Source organism: Mus caroli, unplaced genomic scaffold (genome assembly GCF_978045245.1).
Source record: "Mus caroli unplaced genomic scaffold, Mus_caroli_1 scaffold_19, whole genome shotgun sequence".
Taxonomy (NCBI): domain Eukaryota; kingdom Metazoa; phylum Chordata; class Mammalia; order Rodentia; family Muridae; genus Mus; species Mus caroli.
In genome coordinates, this window is record NW_028227274.1 from 61,987,457 (window position 1) to 62,001,012 (window position 13,556).

At 42.6% G+C, this 13,556-nt stretch overlaps 1 protein-coding gene across 2 annotated transcripts in view; it reads left to right on the top strand.

Annotated features, from left to right (window-relative positions):
• Positions 1-123: 123 nt before the first annotated feature.
• Positions 124-13,556, top strand: part of Wdr7 (WD repeat domain 7) — a 272,930-nt gene continuing 259,497 nt past the window's right edge. For both annotated transcript variants that reach the window (XM_029471767.2, XM_021150163.3), the window contains exons 1-3: positions 124-358; positions 12,617-12,788; positions 13,152-13,258. In XM_029471767.2, coding sequence (XP_029327627.1) covers positions 12,630-12,788; positions 13,152-13,258 — 266 coding nt within the window. In that variant the 5' untranslated portion in view covers positions 124-358; positions 12,617-12,629. The remainder of the gene's footprint in view (positions 359-12,616; positions 12,789-13,151; positions 13,259-13,556) is intronic.

Genomic DNA, 13,556 nt, shown 5'->3' on the forward strand with positions numbered 1-13,556 from the left:
GCCATAGTAACCAGACCACGCCTGCCTGGACTGGGCGAGCTGAGAAACCCTGAGCGTTTTCCACCCTGCCTCTCTTTTGCGACAGTTGCAGCGGCGTCACGGCAGTTGAGGCCGGTGTCAGCCGATTTACGGCAATTGAGGCCGGTGTCAGCTGATTTACTGCAGCAGCAGCGGCGGTGGCTCCTTGCATCCAGGCAGGCTGAGGACGGCTACATCGGCGTGGGGTCCCTCGGGGTCGCCCACCCGGACTTTACCTCGCTGGTCCTCCTCGCCTACACCGCCTCCTTTGCGTCCTTTGCGGGGGCGCCCACAGCATCCCCTACAGACATGATTATCGCCTGAGGTGAAGATTTGACAGGTAGGAGCGCTTTGGAGCCTCCTTGTGAAAACCCAGCTTTAGAGCTTAGCCTTGGAAGGCAGGGGTTAAAGGTCAAGGGTCAGGAGCCCTCCCTAGCTGGAGACCTTCCAGCTGTCAGATTGTTCTGGTTGGCTGCTGCTGTTTGGTGCTTCAGCTTCAGACCACCTCCAGGAGGCTTTCTTTCTTTCTTATTTTCTTTCTTTCTTTCTTTCTTTCTTTCTTTCTTTCTTTCTTTCTTTCTTTCTTTCTTTCTTTCTTATTTTTTGAAGCATTGGGATCCATCAGGGTCCCTTTGGGGTCCCTAGCCTGGTGACATTTGCTGCTTCTGGAGAGTGGCCCTAGTCTTTAGGTGCGAGTGCTTTGCACACACGGATTATCTATTTGCTTGCAGAGTCAGGTGACTAGTGATGATCGTGGGTATTTATTGGTTCTTGCACTGGGGCCCCTATGATCGCGGACTTCCCTTTCCCTCTTGGTATTAGTCTTTAGTTGGTATTACTGGCTAAGGGGGCGACACTGTTAGAGGCTCATCTCTGAACTGCCACTTGGCTGCTTTCTTTTAGGCTTTGCGCTGACGGGATGTCTGCTATTCTTCTAACTGGTGGATCTTGGCATTCTGAAATTATGCTCGCAGCCAGAGCTGTCTATCCAGCCTTCGATTTTAAAATTGTATTGTTTTTATTCCAACTGCAATGTCTGCACCTTAGGTCCTGTGCAGAATTCTGTGGTTTGTATATTCTGGAACTCTTTCTGTTTCAGGTGCATCACAGACTAAATACATGTTTTCTTGCTGCTGACTTTAGTGTTTAGTCAGTACCAGCTATATATTTCTTTTATTGTAATATTTCTCATGGGACAAAAACTGGAATTCCTTTCTTTTCTCTCTTTCTTTCTTTCTTTCTTTCTTTCTTTCTTTCTTTCTTTCTTTCTCCATAAAAGGTTGCCTCTCCTTGTATAGCTTTGGCTATCCTAGAACATGCTGAGAACACATCTTAGTACAGGCTGGCTTCAAACTCACCGAGGAAGCCTGTCTCTGCTTCCTAAGTATTGAGATCAAAGGTGTGTGCTACCACAATGATTCTTTTCAATGACATTTATTTCTTAGAGGACTTTCTTCACAAGATTACAGTGATCAAATACTATATGAAAGAAATTGAGCTGTTGGTATTTTGTTGCATAAAATTTTTAGCACTTTAGAGGTTAATGTAATACCGGTCTGTGAGACATGTAAAAGCCACGTGTTTCCTGAGTATAAAATATTCATATATTTGCTGAAGCTCTGCTAGATTATGTTGTAGAATAAGCTGGAGCGGTACATACTTTAGCAGGGTAGCTCTTGGGGGTGCTCATATCCTGTGGCTGCACTGGCGCTTAGTGGTACTCAGGACCCCATCCCTTTTTCCAGACTGTTATATATAAACTTAAACCTCAACTTACAATGAATTTGAGCTTTAATTTATTTTGTGTGTGGTGCTGGGATTGAACCCAGCGCTTCACACATGCTAGGCAAATGCTCCACCACCAAGCTCAGTCCCCAACCCTGAATTTGGGCATTTTCTGATAAGCATTTTTATCTTATTTTGGTTTTTCTTTTTGTAAAATTGCCTATTCATCTATTTACCCACTTTGATTTTGTAGTTCCTGTCTTGGTCTGTTGCTGACTGTGGAGATGCACAGATTTTTTTTTTTTTAAAACTGTGAAGTAGGTTGTTTTTGCTTATAGTCATGGAGGTCCATCTTTGAGTGGGCCTTTTGTGATGACAGCCTTAGCTGGGTACTGAGGCAGCACAGGTGTCATCTAATCAGAGATGGGAATTTACAGGTATGTGCATGTGTGTGTGTGTGTGTACTGTGTAACTTCTGGCCTCTCTGCTTCTATAAGATTACCTGTATTTAATTACTGGGCTCCATCCTGAGGACATTATCTGATTGTAATCACCTCCCAGAGGCCTCACCTCTAAATGTCCTGAGTTAGTTTCAACTGGCTTTATTTACTACCTTACAATGAGGATGAAGTTTCACCACTAAACCCCGGTGGACCCACTCCGTCTGGATCCAGACCGTAGCACAGATCTTTGTTGTCAATCTGAACGTGTTCATCTGAACATGACCAGCGTTTCCTAGACACTAGTCCTGTAAGTTTTACAAATATGTCTCTTCTCTAGACGCCATTTGTCAGTAACCTTTTCTGTAGTGCACTTCACTGAACAGACACTTTCAATTTCGATTTAATAGATTTCCCCCTACATTTAGCTTGTGGTTACAGGTTTTGCTTCTGAATTTTTTTTTTGAGACAAGGTTTCTCTGTGTTGCCCTGGCTGTCCTAGAACTCCCTCTGTAGACCAGGCTGAACTAGGCTTGAACTCAGGCCTGCCTCTGCCTCCCAAGTGCTAGGATTAAAGGCGTGCGCCACCAAGCCCGGCTTCTGAAATCTTTCTTGACTATATCTCAAAGTAGGTCCTCCTGTGTTAAGTAAGCATTACTGATTTTCTAGTTTTCCTTTAAATGTTTCCTTTTGTATGTCAGTCACCACATGTTGCGATCTAGTTCCCTTTTGTATGTAATCACATGTTGCGATCCAGTTCCCTTTTGTATGTCATCACATGTTACGATCCAGTTCCCTTTTGTGTGTCACCACATGTTGCAATCCAGTTTCTTTTCCATACGTTGTGCCGATTTTCTATGTTCATTCCCATTTTCTCCCAACAGTAATGCCATACCGACGGGTTATATTTTGATATTTATTCCAGCACTGGATCTTCTTCCTTTAGTTTATTTTTCTGTGTGTCCTCTGGTGCCATGCTTTCTGTGTTCATTTTAAGATTTATTATTACTGAGATAAAGTCTCACTTGAAGACCTGCCTGCCTGGCCTCAAATTCTGTGCTGACCAGGCTGGCTTCTGCCTCCCAAGTGCTAGGATTAATCCTGTTGCTGCCACACCCAGCTAACTTTCGTTATTTCTGTTTATGTTTGAGTGTGTGTGTGTGTGTGTGTGTGTTTGAGCCTGTGTGCATGTGAAAATGTGTATGAGACCAGAGAGGGCAATTGATCCCCTGGGGTTGGAATTCCAGGGAGTTGTAAGTCATCTGATGTGGGGACTGTGCAAGGAGTGGGCTCAGGAGAGAAGATAGGGTGTTATTCTAGGATATGTTTAAGTTGCAGAACTTTAGAAAGTCATTCAGAGGAATTCGGAGTTCAGAAGACAGACCTAAGCTAACACGGGACTCATTGTATGGATAGTGTTTGATTTTGAAGAGGGGAAATGTTTCCTTGGGTTTTCACTGTGCTGCAAAGCTGCTGCTTTACTTGCAAAAACTGCAGCAGCCAGTGCAGCAGATGGTAAGACTGCAGCAGTCAGTGCATTGGATGGTTAGACTGCAGCAGCCAGTGCATTGGATGGTTAGACTGCAGCAGCCAGTGCAATGCATAGTAAAACTGCAGCAGCCAGTGCAGCACATGGTAGACTGCAGCAGCCAGTGAAGCACATAAATGTAGCCCTTCATCTGACACTAAATAGCACACACTTTTCTGTGCTCCCAGGGATTTCCGAGAAGATACAGTTTTTCCCTTAGATCCAGGGATAGATATAAATGAGTTATAAATACTCTCACAATACTGTGTGAAACTTACATTGTTCTTCTGAAATATGGGATTTTTATACCCTTTTTTTTTTTTTTTTTGTATTGTGTTGGCTTGGTTTATGTTCTCTTGACAGAAGCTAGAATCACTTGGGAAAGGGGAAGATCAACTGACAGAATGCCCCCACCATATTGGCCTGTGGTGCGTTTTTCGGAGTGATGATTGATGTGGGAGGGCTCAGCTCACTGTGCCGGTGCCACCTCTGGCTGGTGGTACTGGGCTCTAAGGGTGCACAGCAGGGTGAGCAGACAGTGAGGAGCAAACCTCCACCGCCTGCATCAGCTTCTGTTTCCAGTGTCCTGCCTTGACTTCTTTGATGGTAGACTATCATGTGAAAATGTAAAGAAAATAAACCCTCTCCTATGAAAATTGTTTATGTTCATGGTGTTTTATCGCAGCAACTAGATCAATCTAACTAGAGAGGTACGACATTCTTACCATGTATCTTAGCTGGCCTGGAACTTGCTATGTAGTAGACTAGGTTGGCCTCAAACTCACAGAGTGCTGGAATTAAAGCCTGGTGCAGCTGAACACCCAGCTTTGTAGCTACTTTTAAAACAGATAATCACATAATTCTAAACACCAGATTTTAGCCCCTAGTCTAAATACCTCATCTAGGTTATTATAAAAAGATGTATGTTGTGTTTATCTACACACATTAGGAAGTTGGGAGGATTTTAATAGCACTGTTGAAAAGCATTTCTTTTCCATCATTATTTTTCCTAGAATTTATTTCAGGTCTTTTATCCAGCACTATTTTAAGAAAATCATGCTGAGGCCAGTTACTGGTGTGTGTGTGTGTGTGTGTGTGTGTGTGTGTGTGTGAGTCTACAATCCCTAATGAATTTCACGTATTTCTCATACATTTCATCACTCAATAGTTGAGTGATAATTCACCCTGAAGGTTGCTCAGTGTCATCTTGATCAGCCAACCATCTTCATGACAGGATTTGGTGACGAGCCCTGGGTTTTCTGCAGAGTTCTCTATCGACTTCAGTTACCTTTCCTGACAGGATTGTAGAGCTCACTTCAGCCTTCACACTCTTTAAAGCACCATAGTTCATCTTGCTTTTTAAAATTTAGGTTGTCTTCAGACAGACCACAGTAAACAAACTCTGAAAGCTTCTGGTGTGTGATTGCTGAGTCTCACTGCTACATTTATCCCTCTCTCCTGTTCCTTGTTCCTGTTTCTCCGAATTTATGCACCAGCAGCAGAGTGGATCCCATGAGCACCACTTGCCACTTGCAGCACAAGCCAGGACCACTTCACTGGACCTCTGTCACTAGGCGATATTTTACTTATGGGGAATTGAAGTTAGGAAAAGTAGAAGAAAGTCAGAAGAGCATGCAGGTGTGGAGGCCAGGTAAAGAAGTGTTTCAAGGAGGCTGTATGAACTCCATCCAATGCTCCCTGTAGATTAGTTAAGGTAAGAGACAGGACCTGAGCTTAGTTTAGCTTGGAGCTGATGGCCTCATCAAGCAGCAGTTTGTAGCTAGGAAGCAGACTGTCTGTAGTCTCTAAGGAGGAAGGTAGTATAGATATGAGTGCTGTAGCTTAGGTTACATATATCCTCTGGGCTTAGAGGCAGCCACTGAGAGAGCTGGTTCTTCTCAGTGTACTTACACAGTGTATTTTACTGATCTGATTACTGAGACATTTTGACCTCTGCGTTGGTCGTTTCTTCTTCTGGGTGGTTTAATTTAGTTTCTATATGGTAAAGGTTCAGGGCTCAACTTTAGAGTCTGAGAATAGTGGGAGGGAAATAGTAGAACTGATTGGAGGTGCTGGGAACGTGAGAGGGAAGGCCAGAAAACAGGTTCGTTCCGCTAAGTGGAATGTATCTCTGCTGCCGAGCCAGAGCTGATGGGCAGATCCGTAACTGCTAAAGTTGATGCACACGTCTGATGGGTGGAGGAGCCTGGGCAGCCGTGGCAGCTGCAGAAATGAAAAACATGAGTAATATGCCTGACAATCTGTGATTCACTTTTAAAAGTGTGCTTTCTTTCTGAAAAGATAGCGATGTCGTTCTTCAAAACTTATAACTCAACTATTTAGGGCTGTTTCAGTAATAAGAAAATACATATATTGCTGAGTTACCCTCTCTTCTTCCCACACACCCTTGTGAACAGACACACTGGAACTTCCTTAAACATAGCAATTCTAAAGTGCCAGCTTCATCGTGAGAGTATTATTTCTTGCCATCTACGTAAGGAAGGATGACTTTGTCAGCTGTATGGCGCTATGTTGGGCCCCTCACAGCTCCAATTCCAGAACTGCTTTGTTAAGGAAGCTGCTACGGACTCAATTTCTTCCCTGCATTTTCTGGCCTAGCTGTCTCTTCATTGTCAGTTTTGCTAAGTCTTTAATAAATTGGAAGTGAGGGCAAAGACATAAAGAACATTTATTATCTTCTGGTTTTGTTTTTGTTTTTGTTTTTGTGATGATCTCACTATGTAGTGTTGGCTGTCCAGGAATTCAGTGTGAAGACCAGGCTGGCTTCAAACTCATAAAAATCCCGTTGCTTCTGTTTCCCCAGTGCTAGGATTTTAGACTTATGCCACTACCCCTGGCACAAAACTCATAACAGTAATGACCGACTTGTTGATGACATAACCCAGTGCTCCTGACCTTGACACTCTCTCTTGACAAATGATGTAGGAATAGCCTCTGAGATTCAGGTGATCCTTCGCAGCCTCCTCCTTTTTCATCATTGCTGTGGCAAGTATGGTTAGCTCTTGGGTGTTTAGTTCCTGCTTTCTGCATTTCTCATTGGTGGAGCAACAGGTAGTCCCTACTCTAGTTTACATATCTACGTTCTCATAGAGAATTTGAGTTTGTCTATAAGTAATAGGAGGTCTCCCTAGTGCTCAGAAAGAGCACAGACTGAGAAGATATTGGTGCCTTTGTGAAAATGCCCACAAGATGTATTTCCTAAGATAGAAATACATCTTTTTTTTTTTGCATTTGAAAGTTACAAAAACAGTATAGAAAAATTAATATTCTTGTACCGATTTAAAAAGTATGTATATGTATATTTTTCTTGTGTGTACGTTTGTGCACCAAATGCATGCTTGATGCTGAAGGTTAGAAGAGGGGGTCGGGTCCTTTGAAATAGGAGTTACAGATGGTTGTGAACATGGCCTTCTTTAGGGCTTCTCTTTAAATACAGTTACATTGGCTAGCAGGGGCTTCAATGTGTAAGATTCTGGGAGGATACATACTTTGAGTCCACAAGAAGAAAATACATTGCATAAAACTTGAGTGTTTTATTTCCTGGTTTGTAAAAATATAAAAGATGGTTTGTAGACAGTTAAAGTAATTTGAATATGGATGATATTGCTGGTGCTGTTGGATAAGGGTGTTGTGTTTATCCTGAAGAAGAATGCTCTTGGCTTTTAAGTTCTTTATTTAAAAATATTTAGGGGTGAATTTCCATGATATGTATGAAGTTCTTACTTCATACATAGTTAATAGTATGTTAAACTTTCTCCCCAGGGAGGAAATTCCCATGGCTTTTCTTGGCAACTTTTGCACCATGGGATAAGGAATAGTCACCTCCTTTGGAAAGGTGAAAATACCTTTCTGCTCTTCTCAGGGGCACAGTGTCTTTAACTTTTGGGCTGTTTTGCTGTTATATTCCCTCCTTGTCACTGAATTAGAGGGGCACCTAGTTGCTGACAAGCGGCCTTAGAGAATACTTTGAGACAAACATACTTGAGTCTGAAATGGGAGGGAGCAACCCTGCTTCTAGGGCCATCTTTCCTGGAAGCTCAAACAGCACGAGACTGAATACTGTGCCTTCCAGTTTCAAATCTGAGTTCTGATCCTCGCAACTGCTTCTTCACCAAGCCATCGCCCTGGCAATTTATTTTCTGTTTCCAGAGGCATCTAGAATTGGAATGTTTGTATTTATATTAGATAATGCTATAGTTTGGAATATAGCATTTCCCCTGAAAATACCAGTTACTTTGGAGAGTTCGTATATAATTTCTTCAAGCATTCCTATTAAGCTTAATATACCAACAGATTATTTTAGTCATTTGATTAATTTTTTGCTTTTGGCCTTTCCATGTATATATGATTATTTTCTTTTTGTTTCAGTTACTCCTGTGGTTTGGTTCATTTCTATTCACTATAATAATTTTTGGGATATATTCCTTTTCAAGCAATAGATGATAATGTTGGCAATATGAAGCCTGGCGAATTAATAAGTAAATTGACTAGTTAAATGCTGGTGCTTGATTGAAGAGTGGCACCCCCAGAATTTGTATTGCCCCTTTCTACTTTCTAGGGATAGCATTGGCTCATCAGCTCAGAGAAGTTCAGATTTAGATTCTTGTGGTCTGATGATTAAATCTGTTCTAAACCCTGTGACCTCGTGACTAAGTCCAGTTAAATCTGGACTAATTGACTCATTTCTCATTTTTAACCAGTTATATAGAGATAGGTATATCCATAGAAGTATTTGATGTAATTTAGTGATGCAAGGCACATTGTCCTTTATTTCATATTATTTCACTAGTATTTCTGGTGGCTTTTCTAAAGTTTCACTTTTATTTTATTAGACTTTTAAAGGTTTACATAAAAAAATGTTTTCAGGTACTCACTCCTTGGTCCTAGGACTGCTTTCTTTCTTCTTTCTTTCTTTCTTTTTTTTTTTTTTTTTTTTTTTTTTTTCGAGACAGGGTTTCTCTGTATAGCCCTGGCTGTCCTGAAACTCACTTTGTAGACCAGGCTGGCCTTGAACTCAGAAATCCACCTGTCTCTGCCTCCCAAGCACTGAGATTAAAGGTGTGCGCCACCACTGCCCAGCCTAGGTCTGCTTTCTTTGCCTTTAACTTGAGTTGGGTTTTGAGTGGATCCTGGGATATCTAGAGGAATGGTGCTCCCCCCAACCCCCGCAGAGATTCTGGGGTTGTATTCAAGGCTTTGAGCTTGCTTGTTTGCTTGAGGGAGATCTTTGGCGATCTGACTGAAAGCAAATGTTGTCACCATGGACAAATGAACTCCTAGGTCTGTTTCTCCAGAACGTCTTCGTGGAGGATGCTGTGCTTCTAGAACACTCTGTTCTGCATTTACTGAGAGCAGTTTAGAGTTTCCTTTTCCTTGCTGATGTCTGACAGGAGTATGGAAATAATCGCAATCTCACAATAGCTTGTGAAGTTGATATGGCTCAAACAGACTTTATTAATAAGGATGTCTTTTTGATTTTTTTCTTTAAATGTATACCTTTTATTTGTAGGAAGAAAATGCTTTGAAGAAACAGACTGGTGAAAGCTATACATTACAATAAAAATAAAGTGTTGTATAGGTTGTTTCTGGCAGGCCTTCCAATGTCCCTCAGACCGTCTTAATTTCCTCGTGTTCTCTTTAGACAGCTTCTTTTGATTGGCCATCTGCCAGGCTGTAGGTGGCTCCCTAGACCTAGCAGAGTTCTCTTTTCTGTGGAGCTCTCTCTGATTATTTTAGTCTGTCCTTCTAACTTCTCTGAACTCACCTTTATTTAGGTCTTTAGCCACATAGTTGTAATACTTAAGCGGTTTGCCAAAAAGTTTTGTTATATGAAGTGCTGCTGTCTTATGTTCATGATTTCCTACAAGAGGTATACTTGAGTATACACTGATTAATTATCATTTCAAATTTAAATCTCCTCACCAGAAACATTAAGGACATTCCCTACCCCCCAGGTTTCAGCACAACCGAGGACATCTGTGACCTTTGGAGTAAATGTGTGAAGGGAGTTTCTCACTAAGCATGTCCACTCAGTGGGTTAGCTCACATGGAAACAGACCTTTTAGTTTGTTTTGGAAGGGAATTACTTTATACTACTTTGGAAACATACTGAGGTTTGCAGCCCTCCTAATTCAGAGAGTAAGGCAGACTATAGGTTCTGGCGTCAGGGTGCAGCTCTGGGTCCATCACGTGTCTAACGTCTTTGTCAAAAGATAGTGCCATAGGCCTTACCCTATGGAATCCAAGAAAGGACTGAGAGCAGATGTCCTTATATCTACACCTACGTGGTGCTGGAGAGGATTCTCAGACCACGGACGTTCTCTACAATCCCTGTCCGGTGATGGTGGTTGTCTTAGTCAGGATTTCTATTCCTGCCCAAACATCATGACCAAGAAGCAAGTTGGGGAGGAAAGGGTTTATTCGGCTTACACTTCCATGCTGCTGTTCATCACCAAAGGAAGTCAGGACTGGAACTCAGACAGGTCAGGGAGCAGGAGCTGATACAGAGGCCATGGAGGGATGTTCTTTACTGGCTTGTCTCCCCTGGCTTGCTCAGCCTACTCTCTTATAGAACCCAAGACTACCAGCCCAGGGATGGTCCCACCCACAAGGGGCCTTTCCCCCTTGATCACTAATTGAGAAAATGCCTTACAGTTGGATCTCATGGAGGCATTTCCTCAACTGAAGCTCCTTTCTCTGTGATAACTCCAGCTGTGTCAAGTTGACACAAAAATAGCCAGTACAATTGACCCCTTGTCAACTTGACACACAAACACATCACTAGTAAGCCTCAACCCTTACATTCTTATTCATCCCCAAGATCTAAATAACTTTAAAAGTCCCACAGTCTTTACATATTCTTAAATTTTCAATCTCTTTAAAATCCAAAGTCTTTTTATAATTAAAAGTCTCTTAACTGTGGGCTCCACTAAAACAGTTTCTTCCTTCAAGAGGGAAAATATCAGGGCACAGTCACAATCAAAGCAAAAATCAATCTCCAACCGTCCAACGTCTGGGATCCAACTCACGATCTTCTGGGCTCCTCCAAGGACTTGGGTCACTTCTCCAGCCATGCCCTTTGTAGCACACACGTCGTCCTCTGGGCTCCAGATGCCTGTACTCCACTGCTGCTGCTGCTCTTGGTGGTCATCTCGTGGTACTGGCATCTCCAAAACACTGCGTGACCCCTTCAGTCCTGGGCCTTCAATTACAACTGAGGCTGCACCTTCACCAATGGCCTTCCATGGCCTCTCACAGTGCCGAGCCTGAGCTGCTGTGTGTCCCCTTCATGCCTTCAAAGCCAGTTCCACCTGGGTGACCCTTACACATTACCAAGTTCCACTGCAGAAGGAGTACAACCTTGCCTATCTCTGGAACACAGCCTCTTTGTGCTTTCAGAAAACACTTCCCAGAAGATGTCACCTCAACGATGCTGGTCTCTTCTTTATTTTTTATTTATTTATTTATTTTTTTTGTTTGTTTTTGTTTTTCGAGACAGGGTTTCTCTGTGTAGTCGTGGCTGTCCTGGAACTCACTCTGTAGCCCAGGCTGGCCTCGAACTCAGAAATCCACCTGCCTCTGCCTCCCGAGTGCTGGGATTAAAGGCGTGCGCCACCACGCCCGGCTGGTCTCTTCTTAATCACCGCTAATTTCTTAGCTCCAGCTAACCAGCATCAATAGTCCCAGTAATGCAAAGTTTTTGCTTTAGTAGTTCTGGTATCTTGTTAATCACAGCTGATTCTTCAGCCCCAGCTAACCAGAACTACAAAATCTTCACAATAAAAACAGCAATGGCCCTGAAGAGAGTCTTTAATTTTCCCTCTGAAATTTCACAAACCAGGCCTCCATCTTCTGCACTGTTCTCAGTATTATCTTCCAAGCTCCTACACAACATCTGACAGAGCTCTTAACAACGAATGGATCTTCAAGCCCAAAGTTCCAAAGTCCTTCCACAGTCCTCCCCAAAACATGGTCAGGTTGTCACAGGAATACCCCACTCTGCTGGTACCAATTTGTCTTAGTCAGGATTTCTATTCCTGCCCAAACATCATGACCAAGAAGCAAGTTGGGGAGGAAAGGGTTTATTCGGCTTACACTTCCATGCTGCTGTTCATCACCAAAGGAAGTCAGGACTGGAACTCAGACAGGTCAGGGAGCAGGAGCTGATACAGAGGCCATGGAGGGATGTTCTTTACTGGCTTGTCTCCCCTGGCTTGCTCAGCCTACTCTCTTATAGAACCCAAGACTACCAGCCCAGGGATGGTCCCACCCACAAGGGGCCTTTCCCCCTTGATCACTAATTGAGAAAATGCCTTACAGTTGGATCTCATGGAGGCATTTCCTCAACTGAAGCTCCTTTCTCTGTGATAACTCCAGCTGTGTCAAGTTGACACAAAAATAGCCAGTACAGTGGTATAGTTTTACGGTGCTCTCTGAGTACAGTTTTGGGTATGGCCATTTTACTGGTGGAGGCAGGAGACTTGGCTCACTCTTTTTCTGCCTCAGGGCAGGTAATGCTGAAGTCTCCCTTTCTTGTCCTCTAAGGTGGGAGGACTGTTTGAGGATTTGAAATAAGATGGTGCACTTAAAGTTGCTTTATCCACGGATGTGATAAATCAATGTGTATTGAAATGATTAGACTTTCAATAGTAAAATTTAAAAATTGTGAATGCCTGCAGTAAATACTTTTGCCCAAAGTTTTAAGCCCTTGACCTTGGGAATATATATGATAAGTTAGCCATTTTTATTTGAGGGCATTTTAAGTGGTTAAATTTTAGTATTAAGAAAACATACTTATCTTCAATTTATACAAGTTCACTTCATAATAAAGGCATATAATGTGTTTTAGGGAGAATATCTGACATTACTCTTACTACATTTTCAGGTTTGAAAACGCCATGGCAGGAAACAGCCTAGTTCTGCCCATTGTTCTTTGGGGCCGCAAAGCACCCACACATTGCATTTCGTCAATACTGTTGACAGATGATGGGGGCACAATTGTAACTGGATGCCACGATGGACAAATATGTCTCTGGGATCTTTCAGTAGAACTGGAAGTGAGTATTGGAATGCTTGCTGTACATTTAAAACAATAACTACTAGCACAGTACACTGTTTACCCGCCCTTACTTTTCAGCCTCTGGGCATTATCTCTTTCAATCTGAGCCTGTCTATTGGTATCTAATGCTTAACATGATTACTGATTGAAAGGTTAACTTTTAAAAAATTATTTATTTAAGCGTGTATGTGCACATGCTGCTGGGCGTTCACAGAGACCCAGAGCTGGAGTCACAGAGAGTTGTGAGCCAAACTCAGGTCCTCTGAAAGGATGGCACATGCTCTTAACCGCTGCCGTCTCCCCAGCCCCAAGGTTAACAGTATACCTTGTTATTTATGGCAGCACATTTTTGCCTCTTTAGGTTAATCCCCGAGCACTGTTATTTGGTCACACAGCATCCATCACTTGTTTGTCAAAAGCCTGCGCTTCTGGGGACAAGCGGTACACTGTGAGCGCGTCTGCAAATGGGTAAGGCATAGTCTGCTTTTATTTTCAGTTTTCTGGTCAGGTTTCTCCACCCTCCCCCAAAGTTCTTCTATCTTAAAAAAAATGTGGATCTTGGCTGAGTGTGGTAGTACACACCTTTAATGCCAGCACATAGGATACAGAGGTAGGTAGATCATTATGAGTTTGAGACCAGCTGGATATACATAGAAAAGTCTAGACTAGCTAGGGTCACACAGTGAGACCCTGCCTTAAAAAGGAAAAAGAAAAAGAAAAAAGGATGTGGTTTTTCTTTGTTAGTTAAAAGTGTGTTTATAGGGCT